The sequence below is a fragment of the Cavia porcellus genome, unplaced genomic scaffold, assembly GCF_034190915.1.
Source record: "Cavia porcellus strain 051 isolate PalLab524CR breed Dunkin Hartley unplaced genomic scaffold, mCavPor4.1 scaffold_10, whole genome shotgun sequence".
Lineage (NCBI taxonomy): Eukaryota > Metazoa > Chordata > Mammalia > Rodentia > Caviidae > Cavia > Cavia porcellus.
In genome coordinates, this window is record NW_026947493.1 from 85,163,004 (window position 1) to 85,189,770 (window position 26,767).

A 26,767-nucleotide genomic window follows, 5' to 3' on the forward strand; every position below is an offset into this window, starting at 1 on the left:
TTGTTAATACTTCATCCAAAATACAGTGAAAAACTAATTTCATAAGTAAAATAATGTCCCTGACATGTTAGGCCAGAGGGTATGTTTTATGTTTGAAGCTATAGTTACAAGACCTTTAATGATAAATCCAAGAGTGTTCACTGTAATTACATGGCAAACGGAGAGATGGACTTGATTACACATTTTCAAGCAGCAAAACAAAAGCAAAAGCCTACATTGATATAGCACTTGGAAATCTTAAGTTTCTTTTAAACAACAGGTAACATGGTTCATTAACAGTATTAATTTTTTCTATTACTCTTAGGTTACATGTAACCTAATTTTTAAAGATAATTATCAAACAAGTCTTATAGGCCTTTTAAACAGAGCCAACAATATAGAAGAGATTTTTAAATTACTATTTCTTAAGTTCACAAAACAACATCTAATCCAAGTTTCAGTTATCCACATTTTCAGAATTACTTGCTCACCCTGTCTACGGCATCTGCCAGTCTTAGTGCGTGCAGAATATATCAATTTTATTCGTAAAGAAATCTCAAAGTCAAGAGGCATTTTGTTAGCCATGTTTTAAATTACTTAAATAAATTATTCTGTGATATTTATTTTTACAGTATTAAGTAGTTAAATTACTATCATGATTCTGTGGTACCTTGAGAGTTTCAGAAAATATGAGAAAAATAGACAAATTTACGCATTTGTCAGGTATTCATGCTACTTTGAAAAGCCGAGAACAGTTTAAATTGAATCAAGTTCACATAGTAACAATAGGAGAATAAGTGGTACAGTTAGAAAACCTGATAAAATTTTTACTTGGGATCCTGTTGGGGGAAGCTAAGGGCAAATTTCAAACTTAATTCAAGTACAGTGTTCTGAGCTTCAAAGCAGTTTCTTGTTCAGTGTTGAGCCTCTGACCCTGCTTGTCTGTGGATCCGCTGTCCTGACAGAAGGCGTGGGCCTGTGGCACATGAGGGAGCGTGGTGTGTCCAGCTGGGACCCCACGTGCAGGGGAGGGCTGGCTAAGCTGCTTCCTGGTGCTCAGCCTACTGTGACCTCGCTGCGCGGAGGGCTGCGCTTTCTGGGGGCACCTTGTGAGGCGGGGACCCCGCAGCCCTCAGGACCCTGGCCGCTCCCAGCTTCCTGTCCTCTTCTTGGCGCTGAGGCCCTGAGGGCCCAGGGGACCTCCAGGCAGCCACCCCAAGGGGACACACGAGGCCTGCCCGGGCAGGCTCCTTCGGAGCCCGCTCCTTCGACCTGGTGCGGCTCGCCCTGCGTGTTGTCGGGTTTGCAGTCCCACACGCTTGTGTGTGACAGTCGGGTACGCTCCTGCACCTGGAGGATGCAGAGGTAAGGCTGGCTGTAGGAGCAGGGTAGCAGTGCGCAGGTGTTTGCACGCACTCATTCGCGTGTAGGCAGTGATGCTGACATTTGCTCTATTTAATTCTTACTAGTCTTAGAATACACTCTATTTGATACTTTCCATGCATTAGTTACATCCTATATTTAATGAGCTCAATATTGTTGATGGACGTCTCAAAAATACTCAGGATTGTCTGTCATGAATATCATAGGCCTAGTGTCTCTCTGCTAGAAAATTTAAATCACTCAATTCATCATGAGGCACAAAGTGTTGAATCCATTCAGTACTGAGCTATGTACCGTAGATGTTACTTGACAGGAATAAGGTTCTATAAGTTTAAAGTTACATATTTTATTAAATAATTTTATCATACATTGAATCAACAAATTTTAAATGAAACGTATGTACATATCATGTAAAGTTAACATAAGATAGCACCTGTTGATACAATAACATTTAAGCTCAATTCACTGAAGTCTGTAAACACTTGAATAAAAGAAGAGTTTAAAAAGTTCTTAGAACTTGAAAGAGCAAGAATATCAAACATAAATATTTATTAAACAACTCATTTAAAATTGGAAGTTGGGATGCACTAGTTTTTCATTCTTTATTGACATAAAATTCTGTCTACATTGAGAGATAAAATCTCAGTTTAAGATGTTACTGGTAAATCTTCAAAATATTGCTTATGCATTGGAGTACTGTACCATTCAGTTTTCCCCATGTTCACCTCTGTTGTAAGCATTTGCCTCAGAGAAAATACCTGTTCTTGTAGGAAATATTTTGAGAGGTGTTGTAACAGACCAGAATGCCTGGTCAGCTCCACTGTTGGCGCCCGATGCAGCCCTAAGAAAGTCTGCTCTGTCTCAGCCCCTGGCCTCGGAGGTGGGGTAAGAATAGCGTACCTCAGGGAATTACTGGGACAGTCGTGCTAGTTAATACAGAGGATGCAAAGCACCCAACACTGTGCTGTGGACATAGCAAGTGAAATATAAGTAAATGTATAATTGCATTTTTATGAAAAGGTTTTAAATTTTGACTCAAGCACATTGAAACTTTTGCATTCTGATGTGTAGGTATTCTTTCTGTGATCAACAAATAATTCTTGTCTTTATATGTATTGGAAGCATGCTAGGTTGTTGCTAGCAACAGCAACAACAGCAACTGGGTTGCTGAACTCAGTGTATTGAGATAGCTAACATTCAACTGCTTTTACAAATTATATATTTCAAAAGTTTTAGAGAAAGATGTGTAAAGAATATGTACATATATTTCCCAAAATAAGAAATGTAATGGTAAGTAAATATATGACAAAATTGCTTTAAATTAAAAGAAAGTGAATATTACTTTAGAAGAGGTATTCCTTTACATGTTTAGAAACTGGAGTGAGAATATTATGAGAGTAAGCATAGATTTTAGTATAAACATTCTGTAAAGCAATTTTGTAATATAAATCAAGAACCTTAAAAATGTTTACAGATTTGTGACCTGGTAAAAGTATAGAATTAAATAAAAATGTCTGTACAGAAGGTTCACTAAAACCTTATATTGGCAGTAAAAAAGGGTGTTATCATAATGTAGCAATGGCTAAGGAAATTATATGAATCTGAGCTATTTAACTTAAGAATTTCATTAGCATAGATATTAGAAACATTCCTTTTTTGGTAGTTTGAAAGAAATTGAAAGTAATATCTACAAAAAACTTTTTTAAAAAATGATACCTGTCAATAATTACTACTTTAATTATGCCAAAGGTTATTTTGCAGACAAATATTCTTATTTACTTTGTATTTATGTTTTATGTTTTCTTATAGTAAATTCATGAGTTTTGTGGTATGATTTTAAATCTAAATCTAACACATCAATAATCTATAAAAATCAACTAATAAATAATTTGATAATAGCCATTTCCAAGATTATTTAAAAACAGAAAAAAATTGAATAGAACTGAGTATTACACTACATCTATTGATGACTTTGATTATTGATGTCATCAGAAACAACACAAACTTCTTAATTTTAGATATTTTTAAACAAATAATCATAGTTATTTGAAACAACAGTAAAATACATGATGCTGGCCTGTGTCAGACATTGGTGACACAGTACGGTAAGAGGTCTGCAGACCCTGTGATCTTAGACAAGTGTCTTAATGCGCTTGAGTCCCAGGGCTATTGAAAGAGAGGTTAAGCATTGAGAAATTGTGCGTGTGTGCGTGGTTTTAATTAGTAGGAGAATGAAAATAAATGACCCATCAAATGCAAATTAAGAAGTATATTCCTGGAAAAGAAAACAAGGAAAAAAAGTGTGAGAAAAACCATTTTCTCAAGATTTAAGAGTGTGTTAAAGATTAGTTTTCCATGAAATGTGTAGTAGGTGGTCAAAATATACATTAATATAAGCATGAATTCTTCAGACTATCCAAATTTCCTCCCCTTTTATATGCTAAAATACACATTTTGTTACCAGAACTATAGTAACCTATTGTGTGTTTAATGTGTTACTAATGAAAATACTAGTGTTAGGGATGTAGATCCATGACCAAGCCTATTATAATCTTCTTATTAAAAAAGCCAGCTAGCCAGATAATTTGACTATGCTGTAATGAAGTCATTCTGTAGTCATCATAATGGTGTGTTAAACTGTGATGCAACACAGTTGCCCTACGTGAGGACAAGTTATTCATAAAATTTTTATTCTGGTGCTGTTTAGGCTTCACATCCTGGTAATTCATTTGTTTAACAAATGTCTACAAAAGATTTATTTCTAAACATTATTCTAGATGCTGGGGACCTTGCAATCACAAAGATACACAGTGTCTCTCCCATGTTGGGAAGCTTTTGTCTTCCCTCAACTTTTGGCAGCTGAAGTTTAAGTTACACTTATCGGTACTGGGCCAGAATCCTTCCTTGATGTAGGCCCAGGCCTGATCTGTGAGGGGAAAAATGCAGAATGTTGAGGCCAGAAGGGGACAGAAGACAGTGGAAAGGGAGCCGTGCTGGGGAGCTGGGGTGAGAAGAGAGGAGTCAGAAAGCAGAAGTTGCAGTTTGTGCGAGTTTCTGACCAAGGTCCTCCGTACGGGAGCCTTGAGGTGCAGACATTCGAAAGATGCCCTGAGGCCTCTTTAGCTAACACCTCTGTTTCTCACATAAGGACTTCTTCTAGTTTTTATTCCTTGTTGTTTTCATATTAGAAAATGTTTATTAGATTCCCCTACTCATGGGTAATTTAGTGTGCATCCCTTTGAATACTGAGGGATGTCACAGCACAGTTTGTGCTCTGTGCATTCTTGTATCCTTGATCAACAACAATCATCAGCAACATCTTTGCAAAGAAATCTGGTGTTCACACATTGTTTAATATCCATGATTTAAATACTTCCTTTGTTCACTGTAAACAATTATTCCAAAATAGTGATGATTCTACTCTGTTACAAAATTTGAATGTCACTTTGTAAAATATTTGCTTAGCTAATATGGATAGCATGATATAATAGAAATGCAAATGTGTACAATATTGCTATATAAGCATCACATATTTTACACTAGTTAATAACTTAATATTACAATCACCTTCTAGGATGACCACTGTGGATTCATGGAGGAAACTTTCACTGCAGATCCTTTCTTATTTTTGTATTGGAAACATAACACACTTGCAGTTTATAACCATAAATTATCATTTAACCATGTTTCTATAATTACCAAAAACTTTATTGTCATTGCTCAGTTTAATTTTTCAGGCATAGTTTTATCATTTTGTTTAAAATACCTGTTATTTGACGTATTGTTAGTAATTTATAATCATTTTAATATTACTGGTAATATTAAATTATTTAATAAATAAAGTCTTACAAAAGTGTTTAAAAGATTGAAAAATATAGACATAATCTGTATCAGTATCACAAGAATTAATTTGAGGAGAATTCTGGGTTTGGTGTGGTTAGTTATATAGATGAAACATTTGGATGACAGACAGTGTTGTGCACACGGGTGTATCCTAGCTGCTGAATGTCTAAGGCAGGAGTGTGGCAAGTAAACGCCAGCCTGGATCCTAGAGTAGAGTCTCGGTAAATTTTTTTTGGCTTTATAGTCCCTTTTATTTCATTTTTAATGCATGGCTAACAATCTGTGAGCTGGTTAGAATTCTTCAGGTAGAAAGAAAACCCTACAGGTTTTAAGTAAACAGTTTCTTAAGAACGTGTCTGACTAAAAGTTTCAAAATCTGTGTCTAGAACCATGACAGTTTTTAAATCAATATTAAGAATGCCAATTTTAAGCCTGAAAAATTTTGGATATAGGAATCTCAATTTTAATTTAACATGGACACTTAGATAAGAGTTCAGTAAATACTCTTGTGTATCAGTTTCCCTTATACACAAGAAAAATCATATGGTTCTCCTTTCTAGCTCAGGCTCACCTAATTTTTATTAGATGGATAATTTCAGTTTATAAAATTTTAAAAGTTAACATTGCTAGAATTCTAAATATATTTAAATTCCATTTCCAAATAAATTAAACATAGGTTTATATTTTACAATTATTTTGCTCCTCTCAATCTCCATACAAGGTTGTGATGTGTATAATAGTGGATGGATTTCTGTATCTATATCTGTATCTATAAGGTTTTTTTGGTGCCAGGAGTTGAACTCAGGACCTTGCACTTGCCAGGCAGGCACTTGTGCCACTGAGCTATATCCCTGGCCCTGGATATGTATATTTTATATTCTATAATATATGTGTGTATGTGTAGATATTTTATGACCATATTAATTTAGGCCCAGATGTGGAGTGCAGTGGTATTTGATAATGGAGTTCTATCAAAACATAGTAAGATGCAGATAAGACAAATGCACAAGGTAATAATATGGCTACTCTGAATTACATCTCCCTTGATACAGAAATTTAGCCCTAGGTAAAAAGGAGAGGACTCCAAATCCTGTAACACAAATGAGGAATCATTTACTAACCTAATGACTCTGAGTGATATGTGTCTATCATAAATGATAATTGCCTTTTTTCTTAGAAGCAATTTTAATAATCATTGTACTCATTATCTGAAGGACTTTCATTTTAAAATTTATTTGAAATTCTAAAATTATCTTGCTTTTTTAAAGATACAGGAATTGTGGCTAACAGATTAAAATAAATTATTGGAAAGCAACATTTCTCCTAATTGTGTTATTATACCTTGGAAAGAAGTGTGTAGCAAAGCAATTCCAGTTCAGCAGGCCTCAAAGGTCTTTGTAGATTGGATTGCTCTTAACAGCTCCTTTCCTGGGAACACCCGGTCTGATGCACTTTGTCGTGTACACAGTGTGTTTCCCAGGCTCTGGTGCTTATGCTTTCTTTCTTTGACCCTCTTTCCACGTTCTCCCTTCCTTCATCTGTGCCTTCATTTATGTCTGTCTGCATCTGGTGCACACACACACATTTGAATAAATGGAATGTTACGCAAACTCACTAAGGGTTTCAAGAGTACTTTATATTCTGATAAGGTCAGTATATTTTAAAATATTTACATGTAATTTTTCTTCAAAATCAGCCAACCACAGATTTACATAGCAGAAGAAATCATAAAGAGCATCTGGTCCCATACTGTTTGTTTTACAGATGAGAAATTGTGTGTCGTGAAAGGTGAGATGAACTGTCCTCCCTCCTGCACCTGCCTTGCCTCCTCTCACCAGGCATACTGCATGTTGAACCAGGGAGCGCAGAGCTGCATTGCCAGCCCTTCTAGAAATTTTTAAGCTTGAGACTGGGCTGGACTGCAACTTGCATTCCTCCTTCCTCAGCCTCCCGGTAGCTGGGACTGTGGGTGTACACTACCATGCCCAGCTTGTTCTTTTCATTGGAACCTGTACTTTAAAAATAGTTTTTCCTTAATGCTTAGCGCATCCTAAGTACACCCATTAATCATGTCTGAGGAGGTCCAGAAGCCGCCAGTTCTGTGGCGGTTTCCTCCAGAGCCTTTCCTAAGCATAAAACCCTTATTTTCCTCTGGAGCAAAGTAATATACTCTGACCATTAATGTTGAAATCTAAAATGGCACTAAAATTCAAGTGTGGTGAATAATACAGTTTTGATTATGCTGTCTGCTGGATTTAGATGCCATGAACAAATACACAGTATGTCCTTAGATTACCAGATCTCTTCTGTTGATTTGTATGCTACAGTGGTTCAAGTAATCAGTTTCTTTTTGACTGTGGAAAAGAAATTTATGAAATTTGTCTGTAGCACCTCCTTTGGAGGATTAAGGAATACAGCAGGGATTTAGAAAGAAACAGCAAACATAAGCCACAGTGGTATCTAAAATAGACTGTTGGGCTTAGAACTGAATTTAAAAGCCTAGAGCTCAGAACTCTGAGCCTCAAGGTAATGCAGTGATTTCTGTGTTTCTAGAGTTTTTGTTTTTCTCTTAATTTCTTTTAAGAATCTATGAAGTTCAGATTTCCTACATTCCTGGGAGCAAAGGAATGATCATTTTATAAGCCAACACATTATAAAGAAAACGAAATCAAAATTCTCTCATGTGAACTCTGTTCAGTGACTCTAGTAAAAAGCTCTTCAAACTTGACATGGGAGTATTTCAACTGATTGTTTTGAAAATGCACATTTCTCAAAGTTGCAGGTCTTAGTTGCATAGTTGAGACTAGATATTTTTACTCTGTGAAACAGATAACTTCTGTTTGCTCTAGTGTTAATTCTCAAATAATATTATACATAATGCAGATTCTTATAAAATATTTATTTCCATGCTTTTTCTCAAATTATATTTTTGTTACTCCTTGCATTATATTTACTACTTATAAGTAATTTATCTAACATATAGTTATCTAGTATATAATAAAGATTCTGTATAAAAGAATTTAAAAATTCATTATAGACTAGTGGTTGTGGAAGAATAATTTTAAGTATGTTTTTACATTTTTATTGCATAAATTTCTTAAATTTCATATTTTAAAATACTAATATGGAGCATTTAAACTTACCAGGTCACTTTTATATTGTTGTTCATAAAATCAGAAAGATCTACATTCCATTTAAAGTGGATTATTTGTCGTTACATAATACTTTCATGCAATACATCTTTATGCATCATTTAACATATAAATGTATGTCTGTATGATAATTTATCATTTTCAAAAGCATTTTTTCCAAAATACTTTTATATAATTGTCATTCTGAAAAATGAGTTTTTTCAGTTACTAGATCTTGAATGTACAATTAGAATGTTTAGTCAAGTCAAGGACAACATTTTCTTTTTGAATTTGGCTTTTGAAATAAAATTGTGACAAAATTATATTGTTATCTTATGAAGAAATTCAGTTATAAAATGCAAATGTTTCATGATCTTTCCTTGTTTTCTTGATATGTTAAACATAAATTTATTTTTAAATAATTTATTAAATCATTAATTCAATACTTTCTACTGTTAATCCTCTATTACAAGCAATCATTGTTGTTTTTATAGCCTTGAGCCACAGAATCTGGAAATGAAGGATGAGTAGCTATGCTATCATGGTGATCGCTGCTCTATAGTGGCCTGGAGCTGCACACAGCGACCAGACTTCTGAGTGTGTAGGGTTTGCTGTGTCCCTAATGGGAATGGAGCCTTTGGAGAATGTGTGATTTGGCTCTTCTAACTTAGGGCATTGTAAATACATGGGGTTTTTTTCACTCTCATCCATTATTATATGTATCTTCTTCCATTTGTTTTTTTATTTTCTCAAGAGAAAAGTTTGTAAAATGGAATTTAGCAGACTAATAATCAAAAATAGTTTTTTGCCTCTCCTCTGTAACTTTAAAGAGTACATCGCTTCTAAATAAGTAACATACTTATCTGCGATTAGAAAAAAACCTAAGGTAATATTATTTAATGTTTGGATTATATTTATTATATCTTTATATATTTTATGAAAACTATAGATTTGTTAAGTCATACTTTGTCTGTTTTGGTATCGATTACTTGGATATTTCAGCAGGATAAGGTTTGGGATTTAGAATCCTTCACTATTAATTAAAATCGCATGTTGACACAAAACTTTTCATTTTTAAATTTCAGTGGAGAACCAATTTAAGATTCAGTTTAAAATGATATATTTTTCAATACATTTAATAATAAAATGCAAATGTTGAATGATTTTCCACAAATTTTTGAAATACTATTTTGTTAAAAATATGAACAACATAAATTTTTTCTAAACTAAAATTATTTTAAGTCAGGTCTTAGTTTTGTAAGAAAATAGTAATAAAAGAAAAAGACTAGTAAGTGTGATTCTTGTCATCAGAAACTCTCATGAAACAGCCTCTTAAGGATATGTGTTTAACCTTAGGTAAAGGCAGACTTTTTTTACATGTGAAGCCAAATATTTAGGTAATGATAGAATAATATTTAAATAATATTAAATAGTAAAGGGTGGGAGCAGGGAGGGTGTTTTAAAAAGCATTAAATTGGCCACTGTAATCTGGAAATGCTGGTCAATGTAATGTCTACATTTAAATAGGAGAAGTCCATGTTACCTGTAATTGCAGTTTACAGATCTCTTTCTGAAGTTTGGAGTTCTTTCTAGAGTTTTGATGTACACCTAAGAGTTTTCTTTTCAAATCTTCAGATTTGAGTATTTTGTTTCATTTTGTTGCAGCAGCGGATCACTAAGTCTGCAGTCCTGCCAGGTTCTGGTCACTGAGTTCATTGTCAGTCACATCCCTGCCAGGCCTGTGCCGCTGCGTCAGAGTAGTCTGGGGTGTGAGTATGGTCTTGATGCAGAAGACAGTGAGTGTGAAGTGTGTGTGTGTGTGTGTGTGTTTAAAGCACACTTGAAATGTTAGTTTGAAGTTTTTCTGGTATATTTGTAAATGGTGAGACCTGAGTGGCCACGGGCTTGCTGCCAGCTGGCTGGCCATGATCAGCTGTATCCAGGGCTGTAAATATGCCTGCAGACCAGACACTGTGCACATGCTGCAGTTCCTGACTGTGGCGAGCCGAGTCAGGACGGTTGCAGGTTCAAGCCCAACCTAAGAAAGTTAGCAACTTACTGAGACCCTGTCTCAAAATAAAATAAAAAATAAAAATGACTAGGGATATAGCTCAGTGTAAAGGAGCTGGGTTTAATCCCCAGTACCAGAGTCAGTCAGTCAAATTTAAAAATCTATCCATCAGTTAACTTTTTAAAATCTTACATGTCACGGTGGCATTATCAACCTGACACTAACTTTCTGAACACGTTGCATAGCCTTTTCTAAATTCAACACAGTCACAAAATTAGTTTATTAGTTTGATGAAGTAACCTTCTTAAATGTATAAAGTAGCTTACAACTATATAATTTTAAGAAACATTAAACCAAGAGGAACAAAATACTGGATTTTAAGAGTAAGTGACTGAGAATGGACCATGAGCCTCTAATCTGAGAAAAATATTTTGAGATATTTGTGAATTCAGAAGTTTCTTATTTGCCTTCTCCTAGTGTTTACCTTAGTCCAGAATATTTAGCACTTGGCTTCTCGTAGTCTGTACCTTAAAATTTCTAAAGTGCATAATTTAAATGCCTTAAAAAAGCAGTGAAACAAGTTCTGATAAAAATGTTACTCATCAAATGCAAATGTCACACTTGATGGAATTTGAGCAGATTTGTATATAAACGTCAGAAATTTAGGCCATTTCCAGCATAATTTAAACAAACCCTGATATTCATAAAACAAGATATTTATGAAATGGTTTATGAAACAAGCAATTATATTTTCTTAGTTTACTTAATAATTTACTTTATATCAAAATAATTTGTGATAACTTGAGTATTAGCTTAATACATTAAACAGTTTATCCCTTGGTAGATGCAAACATGTATGAACTTCTATTATAAATGTTATTTGCCTAAGAAATCTGATTGTCCCATTTCTCTCTTAATTAAATTTCATGACAGGGTGAAAATGCTGTGAAATTTGATTTGATTTGATTTCAGATACATAATGACTATAAATTTTTAATCATGTTCAAATTACAAAATCAAATCCAACTATAAAATGTCTTCTGTAATCATATATTCACCACACATAGTACATGGATCCTAGAGATTCCTAGAAGAATTTGACTTCTAAGCCTATAACTGAATTTCCCAGAGTGTGTTTTGGAAATTCTAAGACAATTTTAACAAGAGGTTAACAGAGCATATGGGGGGCGGGGTAAGGCTTCTGTGAGCAAACTGTTGTTCCTCGTTGCAGGGATGTCGGGTTCTTGGGCATGCAGGGATTTTTTGTTTGTTTTTGCTGTGGTAGAGGAAATAAAACAAAAATCTGCCACCTCGTCACTTTCACTTATCGTCCTTTTGTAGAGTATACACAGGACAGCAGCGTTCAAAGAGACTTCAGTAACTTTACGATCTGTTCCTGACTGGCTTATACTGGTATCTCTAAGTTGGTTTTTATTCCAAGGATTAGAAAAGGTTGTGTTGGATGAAACCAAAAATACTATTTCTGCGTTATTTTCCTTACATAGAGAAAAGGACCAGCAAAGAAAAATTTACTTGCTGGTACAGAATTCTTTAAAATGGATTTCTTTATCAATAGGAGACTTTCCTCTCTAAGGATATTTTCTCTGAGTGTTTTCTTAAAGGAACTACTGTAGGTTACAGAAATGTAGAAAAAGAATCGAAGACACAAATGTAGAAAAGGGAAATAAGCCAAGAAAAGAAGCCTGTTTGGTCAGGGTTTGTCCCGTGGATTAGCCTGATAGGAAGAGTTTAAGTTAAAGTCAAAGTGAATTGAGCGGTGTGGTGGTTGCCAAGCTGGAGCGCTCCGCTGAGATCTCATTGGCAATCCCGCATGAGGCTGGAGGGGAGGGAATTAGAACTGGAGTTCCACTCAAAAGGAGTCACAGGGGTGTATCTCTGTCCTTGCATCTTGGCTGATGCAGAAAATATAGGTTAACACTGTTAGACCAGGTGGTCTGTTAAATACTTAGGACGTTGCATCAACTTTTCACCCTGTGTGGAGGAGGAGAAAGGCTCCTCCGCACACAGTATTGCAGCGGTGTGCCACAGGCCACGTCGAGAGGAAGCCTGCTCTGGAAGTGAGCGGCGTGGTAGCAGCAGAGGGTGCCAGTCCCAGTTCACATGCGGTTCAGAGTCTACAGTGTTTACTGTGGAGCCCTTTACAGGAAAGGTGTGCCAGCTACTGCCCACGGTCACCGTTACTACCTGGCGATCATGTAGAACCTGGTGTGTGTGCTGTGAGAGGCTGCCACCCAGCAGTTAGTCTAAATATTAGAAAGTGTGTGTGTGTGGGGGGAGGGTTGTGTGTGTGTGTGTGTGTGTGTGTGTGTGTGTGTGTGTGTGTTCAGATCTGTCAGTTGGTACTGTTCATACTTAGTTGTTACGGTAAATAGCAGCATGAAACTTTGTTTTGATAAACCTTCAAAACACCGTATTTTTAACTAATACCCTTTCATTACACATACTTTGATACTGGACTAGGTTTTTTTTTTTTTTTTTCTTTTGCTATTGAAAAAAATAAGTATATTTATTTGGGACTATCTCTTGAGGTACAAAGAATTCCAATGTGGTAATTTAATAAACTAATAGATACTTATGCTTGATTGTATTTCACATTTGTATCATGGAGACACTCACCTGATTTTATACATTGATTAATTTATATTAGCATGATATTAATGTTCTTCGCTATGCATTTGACATGGAATAAATTCATCAAGGTGTCATTAAAATTTTAATACTTTACTGACTACTATTGAATGGTTGATTTAAAAGTGATGGCATATTTAGAAGTCATAGGATATAAGGTCTTTATATGTACTTTTATCCAAAATTTTCTTATTTTTGAAATATTTTCTTCTTTTTTTATTTATGTTATCAACTTTCACTAAAAATGTGTTGCTAACAAAAATTACCTGGGATGCAGTGAGATTTTTTTTTCAGGGCAGAGAGTAATACTTAAAAAATTAAAACACTGAAAATTGAAATGCGGCTTAGGGGAGGACACTGTAACTTCTAATTATGCTGGTGCTTTTTTAGTTCCCTTTCCTTTACACTATTTTAAAAATCAGGTAAGTATTAACATACATACACTTTAATAGGCACACTGTTGTCTGGATATATTTGCTGCAGCTTTATGATTTTAAGCAAGGGGTGTGTATGTGAGCGTCTCCTTTCCTGCCTGCACACTCAGTGCTTTGGAAGTGACGTGGTGTTCTACATGGGTACCCATTGGAGCCTGCCAAGCTCATTTTTTCGAGTATATAAATATATGGCATATGATTGAAATTTTGTCTTGCTTAACAAAAGTCATAAATATACTTTGAAATTTTTAAGTATTTGCTAGGGTCTATTAATTTAGTTCTTACTCCAACAGAGACCCTCTTGATACCTATAACCAATTTGCTTTGAGGATATTGATCTCATTTTGCAATGGGCTTACCATTTCACCTTTTCACTACCTTACATTCTAACTCTCTTTTTCTGAATTGACTTTGGTAATGCTTTGTGCCATACTGGCATGATACATTACCAGGAGTATTGCTCAGAGAACGTCTTTCTTGATCCTAGTTCTAAAAGAATCAGGTTCAAAAGTTCCTGACATGTATGCTGAATTAACTTGCTTTAAAACAAGAACTAATTTTATGATTTTTTTTGAGATATGGTCTTGCTGTTTAGTCCAAGCTGGCCTTGAACTCACAATCCTGCCTCAGTCTCCTGATTGCTGGGATTATAGGCATGTGCCACAAAGCCTGGCTTGCGATAATTCTAAAATTACATTTGAAACCAGTTAGACTTACACCTTTACTACATACATAAATCAAATTATAATGAATTAAAAGCCAAAGTTCTCATATTACCATTGTCACATTTATTTCCTATCATATATATTCTTCTGGACATAAATGTTCCAGAAAGTGTTTCCTTTCTAGTTTGGAAAATTTGTTGTCTTCTTTTTAAATTCACTTAAATTTCATTCAGATTTAAATTATTTATATATTAATAATTATGTTTTTATTTACCAAATTGCACACTTTAAATGAATCTAAAACTAGACATTTGTTTTGTATATAGTACTTTAAATGAAAGTAATGTACAAACTAGCATTTCTTCTGTTATACATCCTGTAAGTAGGACTCAGAAATAAGGACTGAACATTAATATTATGGGTTTTTTTCTACTCGATAGGTGCTATGGATATAGAGGAGAGAAACCGCCAAATGAAAATTAACAAATACAAACAGGTAGCCGGATCAGATCCCAGACTGGAACAAGATTACCATTCGAAGGCAAGACATTTTTCTTTTTAAAGTTGTAAAATAATCAATCATATGAAACCGTTAGTTTTTTTTTTGCTCTGAATGTAGATTAGTCAAACAAAACATATAATGCATTGACCCCAGGTTATTATTAAGTGCTAAATTTTATAATGTGTCATATTACCCCTCTTAAGGGTAGACTGTGGCTTATTAAACAAAGAAAATCTATATTATTTTTTAATATATGAGATTAATGATCTGAACAAGACTTCAGGAATTTCTAATTTTGTAACACCTATAACCCCCCAACAGTTTTTAGGAAGAGCTTCTTTTGTGGTTTTCTTACAGATTTGTTTTATATTTTATAGAATTTTAATTGAATCTGATTTATTACTGAATTACTGGAGCAGATTCCTACCCATGAGGTGTTAGGTGTTCAAAAGACTTTCAGTAAGAATCTTTTTGAACTACCTTTTGCGAGTAAGATAAGGTATGAGTCCTAACAAAAGCAGAAATAGTATTCTTTCACTGCTCTTGCTCATCATTTAGATTTTCAAGACAAGTTTAAGTTCATGATGCTAGTGTATATCACGAGCGTCATGTATGAGTATTTCATGGTATATTTGCAATACTATTGTCAATGGAGAAGAGAGTCTCAGAAAATAAAGCCAGGGAAAACCAGGCTCTAGGAGCATAGCTCAGTGCTCACGTGATGCCCACATGTGGGAAGCCCTCAGTTGAATCCCTGAACCCAACCATGTGGCCATTAAAAATAGCAAACACTGAAGTAAACCCAGACCTGAAGTCTGCAAACAATGCCACGGTCTGAGCTTCTGCCCCCTGCCACACACGCGGGGTGTGCGTTTCAACCCCGAGCTTCCTCAGAGCCAGCAGAGGCAAATGAGTGCCCGCGCAGTGATAAAAGGTTCCGTGGAAGCAGCAGTAATCACACTGGTTATTTATGAACATTGATACTATCAGCATGGCTAGACTTCTGTGTCCCCAAAACAAGTTTGGATTCCACTATAGTGTATAGATAATTGAATGATTAAAACCTCATAGTTGTGGTGCAGTACCAATTATGCTATGCAAAAAATTTCCTAAGCATTTTCAAAAGTGGTGGTTTTCAAAGTGTAGTCTCAGAGCAGTAGCTCCTGTAGGTGCCTGAGAGTTTCCCAAGTGCAGCTCCTGTGCTCCCCACCTGCAGCCGGTGTCTCTGTCTTTTCCACCAACCCATCAGATGCTGCTGATGCAGACCGAGCCTAAGAAACACTGCTCTAAGGTAAACAGTGTAAAATTCACTGCGAGGTAACTCCACCTTCCTCAGTTAGATTTTTAACTAGAAGCCAAAAGTGAATAATGTTAGCAAAATATAAAGACTTTGAGAATAAATTGTCTGACATCTTTGTAAGGCCACTCATAGTTTTGACCAAATCCTGTTGGTCTATAACAAAAATACACCTGGTGCTGTTGGTGCTCATTCACAGAGGCACACGAAGAGGAAAGCAGTCTGGTTGCTATAGCTAGAATTGTGTAGTACAATCAAGTCGTTAAGATATAACTCTTTAACCAGGTCCAAACACAATCCTATTTCATACTACTACAAATTATTTCTATTCCTTTCTTTGAAAGAGGAAATGCCAATTACAGAGCCTATTGAGTGGTATGTTTTAATACCATAGGTCAAATCTCAAAACAAAGCAAAACCCATTTGACGCACAAGGGAACAGTTAAAAACCAGGGTAAGCCAGATGTGGTTGTGCACACCTCTACTCCCAGAACTCTGGAGTTGAGTGGGAGAACCATGAGTTCAAACTCAGCCAGGCAGTTTAGCAGCTCAGTGAGATCTGGTCTCAAAATTAAAATAAAAATTTTAAAGGGTCAAATGGAGGCTGGAGATGTAACTCACTCCAAAAGTTTTGTATTCAATGCCCAGTACCATCAAAAGAAAAAAACCCACACACAATAAAATGTTTACATAATTTACCCAAGTTCACATTTCTGTTAAGTCATGGCAAGTATTACTTACGGCTCCTAATCCAGTTTTTCAGAGTTGAACTAACAGAAGTAAATCCAGAGTCTTAGACATAAGCAACGTCCTCTGTACTGTTGAACTCTATTCCTAAAGTGAATTTCTTACAAGACTCTGTAGAATCTAGATGAATGTTACAAACTCTGATCTCAGAGCTTGTGGTTTTTTGGTTTGTCTCCCTCGAACTAAGCAGCAGTAGTTGCTGAGATCTTTCCATGTGCAGCCCAGAGTCTGTAAAACCATTTAACTGCTAGCTGAATGGAGGGCATGCATGTTGGGAGGACAGGACACTGTTCTGGGAGAAGGCAGATGTGAGTTCTTTCCCCCCACCCCATGTGTGTTGGGCCCGGGCGCTCCTCTCCTGCCTGTCGCCAGTGCCTAGCTTCTGGTGCTGGCAGTGCTCACTCATAGAGACAGGAAGGGGAAAACAATCCAGTTAACCTCATCTAATTAGGATATGAATAACAGTTCAGATAGATTTTTTAAAGTTCCTATAAATACAAACAAAATAGAATCAGTGAAATTATAGATGGTGCCAATATATGTTTCAGACAATTAAAGCTAAGCTATTTTGGGCTAGCAGGTTGCTGTTGCTAACTAGACTGTCACAGCTTATTCTCTTCTCTGCACAGACAAGGCAGTTCAAGGTCAGCCCAGGGTTTTACACTGGCCCTGAGGCCCCAGACTGTAGGACACCGTGAAAAGGTGGACAAGTTGAGGCCTGATGTGGCTGTTTCAAAGTTGGTGCTTCTTTATAAATGGGGTTTCTCATATAAGAAAAACTGTGTGTTATGTACATGTACAGACTGCACACAGAGAGTTACACATGGACTGCAAACATGGACTCAGAAAAAATATTCAAGAAAAGTTTGAACTTAGTTAGCAGTGGGTCAAGGCTCAGAGAGCAGGACGGTGTGACCGCAGTGCATGGTGCAGGGGTCAGACACCGGCACGGCTGGCCTGGAGTGGGACTCCATGCAAGCTGAGCCTTCATTCTCTGCCGCTTCATCTGTCAGCAGGACAGGTGTCTGCTCCACAGGGCGGAGATGAGGCTAGGTGTGCTGAGATGTGCAGACGGCCCAGTACAGGACGGGGAAGCCATTAGTTATGTCTGTGGTGACAGCATCAAGCAGTCATGGAGGCTCTGGAAATGCCTGTGGTAGGGCCACACGAAATGGTGAGGAAATAAGCTAAGGAAAAGGATCTCAGTGGAGCTTAAATATTTTCATGTTTCCGTCACACTGTGATAAAAAGATTCAGAAGCAGAAAACTAAAAGGAAGAATCAAATCTAGCACTAATGTTGAGGTAATGTGGAATTAGAGTAAATAAAGAAACTATAACAATATTTGATAAAAATTTCAAATAAAATTGCTGAAATTAAAAACCTTTACTATCAAAGTCAACAGTAAGTGTGAATGGTACTTTAAGTAATTAGGAGGCACGCATAGGAGTGTGGTACTTAACATGAAATTCTCCTTAATAGTGATGGCAGAAATGGACCCGAGAACGGAAGTTCTACAATCATTTAAAGTGAATTTTATGTAGATACAATGGTCCTATTCAAGTACCCTAGAAGATACATGAAAGTGCATGAATCTGGAAATAGTATAGAAATGAGACGAATTATGTCTTAATTTTATAGCAGTGGAGGAGAATGACTGGGGAAATGGTTTTCCTGCGCAGGAAGGCCACCTTGCTGGTAGTGTGTACCAGCCGTAACATACCAGGCTGGGCCTGGCCGCATCCCCTCTGAAGGAGGAGCTGCTGTGGTGGCAGCTTGCAGGGTCCCTGGAGAGCCTTGTATCCATGGAAACAGGCTCCACTGTCCTTGTGTTGGTGGGACTCACCTGATACAGCACACAGAGCAAGGCAGCTCTGCAGGCAGGATGTCGCAGGCCTCATCTGTACTGGCAGAGCCTTCGGGGCCGTTAGGGTGTCCTGGAGGCAGTAACACCACATCTTCCCTTGGGATAGTCCGATGGTGGCAGCAGTATACAATAGGCCACCGGAAGTACAGAAGACATGAGTAGTGCTCAACGGGTCTTATGGATATTCAAGTTTTATTTCTGAGAAAAATTGTACGGATGTGTTTCACATCTTTATTATGCTGATTTAAACTGAACTTCTCAAGTCTTGATTTGTAGTAATAGGGATACATGGGCAGTGTTGGATATCACTCATTTTATGTTCAGTGATTATGATTGAGTATAGACTACACAGTAATGTTGAAAACGTAGACTATAGAGCCAAACTGCCTGAATTCACATTTTACCCTCCACCACTATCTGTATGACTTTGACTAAGTTATTTAATGTTCCATGCCTTGTTCTTATTCTTTTAAGTATTATTAATAGTAATACCTACCTTGTAGGACTGGTTTCCTGATTAAGTATAGTGCATCACTCTTAAAGTGTGGTGCGTAGTACACAGTCATGTTAGTTGGTGTGTGATGATGATGATGATGATGGCAGGAAAAAAGGAAAAGAAGAATCATTATTTTCAACAGGTAACATGCTCTTGCCAAAGCTCTTGCTGGTCAGGTCTTAACTTGCCTTCAACAGTCTTATAATTTTATCTTTAAGGCAGTCTTGGAAGTGGGGTGAAGGACAGGAAAAAGTGATGTTTTAGTAAAAGCCTAAAAATTGATACAGGTTGTCTCATTTTTGCTGGTCTAGTCAAGTTATATACTAGTCAAGTATATACAAGTTATATACTAGTCAAGTTATATATTATTTTACTATTGCATTCCTTAACAACCTGGATGTACTTCAGCCCTCATTCAAATAGCTCTCCACTTGTGTAGACATAGATAGATATAAAATTCTATCTATAGCTATACACCCAAGCTGAGCCAGGTAATTTCTGTCTTTTCTGTTTTGGATGAGGATCTTTGGATCTTTCCACTGTCTCATGGGAATATAGATACAGAAGATCTATGGTTAAAAACTTGCTAGGTGATAATATGCTTCAAATGTTAGTCTATATTTTTAATTATGATTAATCTTTGATTTCGATTAGGAAAGTTTAACTTTTTCCTTAATCTCTCCTATTAGTTTGCTAGAGTTGCCATAGCAGAACACAGATTGGTGGTTTAAACAATGGGAATGTATGAAGATGGAGGTGTGAATAGAATTGCTTCCTTCTGTGGCCTCTCCTGGGTGGTAGATGCCTGCCCTCTCGGTGTGTGCGCATGTGGTCTGGATTGTGTCTGTGTCTGTCAGAGCTCTCCGTGTGAGGGCGCTAGACCTGTGGGTCAGGGCCCAGCCAGGCCCCCGTGCTCCCCAGTCACCTCCTCCTGGCTCTCTGTCCCTCCCAGTCCCAGTCCTCTCAGGCGTTGAGCACCCACCTGAGAGGGCTGCTGTGAAGCCTCTCCGCACAGCAGCTAGCCCTGTTTCAAATCGACACTTTACGGCAGGGCAGGAGCCTGTTGGATTCTAATGTGAACAGAGATTTGAAGGCCACTGCCAGTGACTAAAGCAATATTTTGTTTCTTTTCATTGACTTGTTACATTTTTGTTTCTTCCAGTGTTTCCAGGTACCTTCATAGATCCTTAGAGATGACGTTAGTTTTGTTGGCAAGTTCATTTTTAAAATTACCTTTCTTACCCTAAAACTACATTTAGATGTGAATTAACCATAATCTCATGCTGATGGCACCAGTTCATCATGTGTATTTATGAATTTCAATCTCCTATCATATAGTCACATGTCAGGCTGGGAGATATAAAAAGGATTTTTTTACTATTGTGAAGAAGTCATTTGAAATGCCTAAAACAAAAACTTTTATGTTATAGAATACTATCGCACACAACAGAAATTATAATTTCTTCCTTTTTAGTAAGTATATCTCTAAAAGCTAAAAAAGAAAGAATTTTTAAATATATTGCATCTCACTACCTGCAGGTAAAGGAGTCACTGTCTGGACAGCAGCTGCTGTCGCCAAGAGCTAATTCATTCCTCGTCTCGCCTGAGCACACCCAGGGGGAACATCTTCCTCCTACTTTCAACAGAAACATAAGTGTATGCTTTCAGGTTGCTTTTAGCAATCCTCCAGAGTCGCTGGCCAGCTGGCCGCCCAAGTGTCCTGCAGGGAATAAGTGGTAGGGTCTGCGGAGGAAAGGGATCCTGCATTACGGGACCAAGAGGGATACAGGGAACAGAGAAGGTGAAAAGGACTGTCGGGTGGAAACATTTTTCCAACCAGATTTCACTTAGCATAATAAGATTAAATTTGTATATACATATACAGAAAATATAAAAATATTCTAAGTGGCAAACATACTAAAGCACATATGCCTTCTGAACCAACCACGTATCATTTTATAAAAGCTATGCATTTCCTGAGCATGAGAACTATCTGTGTTTATCTTTGTAGTCTCTCCAGTAACAGGCACGTTGTCTTGGCCATGGCAAGCTCTCATGGAGAATTTCTCTCTCTTCTTTCTTACCCCCTTGTCTTCCTTCCACGTGTGTACTTGTGTGCACACCCACATGTGTGAAAGTGTGAATTAATATGAAAGTGTGTTAAGGGAAAGCTGGGATAGAAATAGTAAGGGCAAAATAATTTGAAAAAGGCTTTAGAGATGCAGCTGTAAGACTGTACCACTGTAAAGAAGCACAGTGTGGCCTTCAGGAGAGAGCAGGACGAGGTTTCCATGTAGAAATTAAAAGCCAATGTTCTCATGTCATGTAATTATTGATTTGCATCTGTAGTTAATCATAATAGAAAGAATACTGAAAACATGACATGTTTGAGCTTTAACTTTGTTTCTACTAATTTGATAACATTTTTGTTAAGTTGTTTAATATTTTTTACAACCCACTTTTTTTCTGTCTACAAATTGGGGAAACCTTGTCATCTCTAAAGTGCTACATTTATATTTGCTACTTTAGAGGCAGTATTACAAGGACTTCTATGTAGTAGTGTTTGGATTTTAAGGAGTTCCATCATTTATTAAGCAAATCATTTAATCTCATAGCCTAGTGTCTTAGATCAGACTTACAGTAGCTCTTCTGTATTTTATTTATTTTAATTCTAATGTTGTTACAAGTGTCCTCACAAATGCTTGAATCTATATTATTTTTCTTCAACTGAAAGCATTATAGATATCATTTATTAGCAAAATAATTCTAATGTTAGACCAAATGTTTGTAAAGTTTAATGCAAGTTAACAGTTTCAAGAATGAATAAACATAAATTTTCAAGTTAGGTTTATTTAGTATTATCTGATTTTAAATACATGCTATCTTTTAAAAAAAAGACATATGGAATTAGGAACTTTTTATCATGTTTTCATAGCCATTTTCAGTTTTTAAAGTCAAGATAAAATATTAGAGATTATAGCTGAATGAGGGTGAACATTTAGTTCCACGATTCTTTAGTTCCTTCAGAGTCTGTGTAATTACTACCCTGATAAATATCCACTTTGTGTCGAGACCAAAGGTCTCATTTAGAACTTCCCCGGGCTGTGGAAATGCTGTCTTCCTTCCCCGGGTCTCACCTCCAAGAAGGTGAGACTTGTCCATGGTGCTGAGCATCTCTCACTCACCTCACAGCACTTAATTCTGACTCACAGCTATCACAAAGGCCATCTCATGAGGGTTGGGAGGCTTAAAGACAGCAGTTACACACATTATTTCCAAGAGGGCATTTCACTAGGTGTACCTCATCTGTGTAACTGTCGCCGGCTTTGCTGCCGTACTGACCGAAGATCCCATTGTTCCTAAAAACTATCAGAAGAACATACTCGGCCCTCAGTCTCCAGGGAGAAGTTTGGGTCTCTGACTCCTTTCTGCACTGAGGCGTGGCATTGTTAGGCTGTGCTTTCCACCAGAGTTCTTCCTATTGAGCTCTGCAGCCACCAGGAAACTTTCAAGCTGGGATTTTGTTTACAGAATATTGTTTTCCATTCTAGATCTTAAATTATTCTGCAAGTGCCTATGGTCTCTTCTGTTTCCCAGATAGAAACTATGATCACACAGTAACATGTCCAGGAGTCCGACCTAAGCACAGTTATCTCTGATATATACAATTTTTGTACAGTATAGCATTCAAATTTGTCAGTGTAAGAGCCTGAGGTAGGAGAGAAAAACATCCCCCCAGCAGCACCTTGAAGAGAGAGTACTTACAATTGTGGTACTATCCTGGCGCAGCAAGTACCTTCTCTGAGTTATGACGTAACATAAAAACAAATGGTAAAAGGAGAACATTTTCTTCTCCTAGGTTACCTAACTGACTGCCGTGTAGGATCCCGCCTTTCGCTCTCCTGACACCCGTAGGTGGGGTTGAGAGCCCATCTAGATCTCCAGCCTATACCTCCCTTCCCAAGACCATTCACCCTGGTGTTTTCAGATCCTCTGATCAACTCCTTGCTTTGACGATTCCTTCAAGTGCTTCTTGATAACCATAAACGTGGTTTTATTTCAATCTTGTTTTAACTACCCAGTATTTTGTAGTAATCAGTTCCTTAGACTACATTTTATATCACAAGTTACAGTTTTTTGAGTGAAATTTTGTTAAAATGGGAGCAAGCAATGTTTAAGAAAACTCCTAACCTGGCTGTCATCTTTTATTTAAGAAGTCCCACAGCCAAGCAGATGAGGGGCTGGGAGAGGTCACACTGAAAAGTTCCCCAGCGTAAGAACCTCAGGGAGGGCACTTGAGAAAACAAAGCTTTTCTTTTAGAAATTCATATTTGTTTCTAAAGTATATCATCCTAAAATGTTAATAATGCCCTTCTATTTAGTAGAGCTGTACACTGTTACTTTTCTCTTAATTTTAGAGATGCGGGAAGAACATTAGCTTTTCCCGGCCACTTAGAAACTCCTTAGAAACCAAGACATTTAAGGAATGGGCACTTCCTGTAAACTGGTGTAGCTTATGATCTGCTTAGCAGTAGTGTACAAAGTGTTAGAATGTGGTCAGGAAGAGGCTTTTTCAGTCTCTTCCAGGACTTAATGATCTCCTGTCAGAACACTTCTTCAACTGAGATCAGGAATCTTTTGTTTTTGTTTCACTCAGGAGAGCAATGAGCATGCTGTTCATGCCTCTATTAGCCGTGCTCTAGTACCTGCTAATTATTTACAACTTTATGTACTGTACAGTTCAAGACAGCACAAGTCATTTCCTAAGTAAGTGCTTACTCACATTCATAGCTCGTGACCTTCATACAGTAACTTAGATACCTCTGGGTCACTGATAAAATACGTAACTTGGTCTTCGTAATTTAATAAATGCAAAAATGCATTAAACTATTTCAGGTATAGATCCTAGTGTTAGGTTGTTTTATTACTTAGATTGCTGGGGAAAGGTTTAAATTATGTGTGATGTTTTATTCTAAATACATTCAAACTGTTCTTCTAAATTTTTATTTATAAAATATAGCTCATATTTTTTTTACTGTCCAGATTTCTCATTCTGCTTAACACATGTCTGTCAGTGAAGGAAGCCTGTACTTTAATCCCGGGGCCAACTTGCTCAGTTGCTTCAAATTCAGCAGTGTAGCACATTTACTGCAAGGTGCCCAAGTGGACAGCAGAGCAGCATCGTACTAGAGCTTTTAGCTAGAGCTGTGTTTTCCACTCATTGCTTTTTGATTTAATGACCTTATCTTTTGGGCAGAAAAGTAAGCAGATGTTGTTTATAAGCCCATTGTTATTTCAAATATATATTTCTTAAGGGTCTTTAATACTTTCAGACAGTTTGTCTTTATCCTACTACTAAGAAGGTTAAGCCTCAGAAATTAATTGAAATTAAGCCTTTGACTCAGAGATGCTAAGAGAAAGTCAAACATGAGGAAGATACTGTCCTGGTCCTCAGAAGTTTGTATCGTAGTAGAGTTTAAAAATTAAACATGAACACATTGGCAGAGCCTGGACACAGGTGTGGGCATGTGTACGGCATGTACAGACGCATACACACATACACACACTCACACACTCTAAATCAAGGGATAGGCCTTTGCATGTGCAAAATTTTACCTGGGCCAACAGGAATGTCTTAAGAGTGCTCAGCTAAAGATAAGTGCAGTGTTGACTATACTCTGTGTTCTTAAGCGTAAGCTAACCTGTATGCACTTGTGCATCATCAGCAGAACCAAAAGTCCTGACAATCTTGAGGAAATGAAGACTAGAGTAGGCAAATCACACTCCTAATGATAACCAAGAGCCATGCAAGTGGTTAGAGTTCAGAGAAGAAGGGCAAGCGAATCACACAGGAGCCCATCAGAGGAGCCTGCACCCCTAACACTCAGTGGCTTTTGGTGTCTGCGTAAGGTGTGGAGACACAGGAAATCTAAAGCACATGCTACATCAGCCAGAAGTGTCATATGTGGGTCTTGCTGAGAGAAACCTGCAGGTCACAATGCAGGCGGGTATTGTGTTTCCCTGTGAAAGGAGAGGATAGGGACTAACCAGATGGGAAGGTAAAGCCAGAGGATAACACCGGGACTCGGCTGCAAAGTTGGAGCCAGTCTTTTCATCTCGCTTTATATTTTCTGCAACAAATCTATTGTATGGAGGAATGATTAATGTTTACTGTAGCTTAAGACATTGTTAAAATACATGTTTATTTTTGGGTATTTTATCTAATATTGCCTTAAGACAGTCCTTGGTTTATATAAAGCAGTGTCCAGCTGTGGTTTAGCCGTCATCATCGCCTTTTTTGTTTGTCACTTACTACACACGTTCATGGATCAGGAATTGTGCTAAGTGCAGGCATTCTTAAGTTTAATCACTACAACAGACCAAACAGAAGAGCACTGTTGGTGCCTGTATGCTAGCACTGGAGAAACGGACTGGATGCCATGGGCTCCTGCAGGCGCCCACAGTGACTCAGGGGCGAGGACTGGGTGGCACTCAGCCTCCCACAGCAGCCTTGGCTCTCACTCCAACATGATCACCCTCCCTGCTTCCTGTTAGGACTTCAGGGTTTGCATTTGAGTTTGCATGACAGACTAGTCCTGTTAGCAAAAGTAACTAAGATGTAGCATGCCAAAGTTGCTGCTCTACGCAGTTATAAAACATTTTAAAATACTGGCAGATAGCCTTTTTTTAAAACTTTAAATGCTTATTTATTGTTAACTTATTTTGCGGTACTGAGGATTGAACCCAGGGCCATCATACTAAGCTACATCCCTAGCCTGTATATTAATTAACTATTTTGAGACAAGTTCTCCCTAAGTTAGCCTTGGACTTGGGATCCACCTGCCTTAGTCTCCCAGAGTGCTGGGAGTACCTCACGAGGCCCAGCTGTGCCACCAGGTCTGGCTTCTTTTTTATCATAAGTTATAAGAACAAGAAAGATAAAGTTTTCCTAAGTGTTTAACAAATAATTTTATAGCCTTAAAAGTATCTTAAAGTTTTGATATTTTTAGGTAAAGAAAATATCTGAAATTATATATAAGGAAATGAAATACTTCTAGATACATTGCAAATTGAGATCAAATTTACTGTAATTTAATGTAGAAACAAATACACACTGTATTACATATGTTTATGTATGTTCATATATTAGGTAAATAGATTATATAAATAATATTGGCTTCACCCATTGAAATATTCCATTAGACTTTGACTTAAGTACCTTTTGTGGTATTTTAAAAAGACTTTATTTGAAAAAGAATCTTATAAACTAAATTTTCTCCAAATAAATGTACTGTACATAAATAATATTTCTTTCAAAAGCAAACACTTTGTTCTACTTATATAGCTAACTCTTGAAAAAAGGCAGCAGTTTATTTAATTGTATTCTTTTTAATACAGTTGAGGCAGGCCCAGTCTACAGCCTGTTAAGAGTCAGTTATCTTGGACAAATGTTTGCTAGGCAGTGACTCTTCAAATCACAGAAGATGGTTTAAGTAAGATAATGATCATTCCAAGCCTTTGTGAGATTGGCAGTGTCAGTGGGTAGAAAAATAAACTACATTAGGATGCTTCTGCATTATATTTAAAACATACGTAAAGCTGGGGACTTAGCTCAGTGGCTTAAGTGCCTGCCTAGCAAGTGCGAGGTTGTGAGTTTGATCCCCCGTACCACAAAAATTAAAAAATAAAAAACAAAATAAAATAAAATACATATAAAGAAAAATCTACTAGCAGATACTGTCTCAGCAAGTAATGACCAAATAG

The 26,767-nt window shown here is 37.0% G+C and overlaps 1 protein-coding gene across 48 annotated transcripts in view; it reads left to right on the forward strand.

The window, feature by feature from the left end:
* Rims2 (regulating synaptic membrane exocytosis 2) overlaps positions 1-26,767 on the forward strand; it is a 518,293-nt gene that overhangs the window by 391,642 nt on the left and 99,884 nt on the right. For 31 of the 48 annotated variants that reach the window (XM_063257715.1, XM_063257709.1, XM_063257711.1 and 28 more), the window contains one exon: positions 14,536-14,636. The exons of the other annotated variants lie outside the window; for them this stretch is intronic. In XM_063257715.1, the coding sequence (XP_063113785.1) occupies positions 14,536-14,636 (101 nt within the window). The remainder of the gene's footprint in view (positions 1-14,535; positions 14,637-26,767) is intronic. 48 annotated transcript variants of the gene reach the window in all.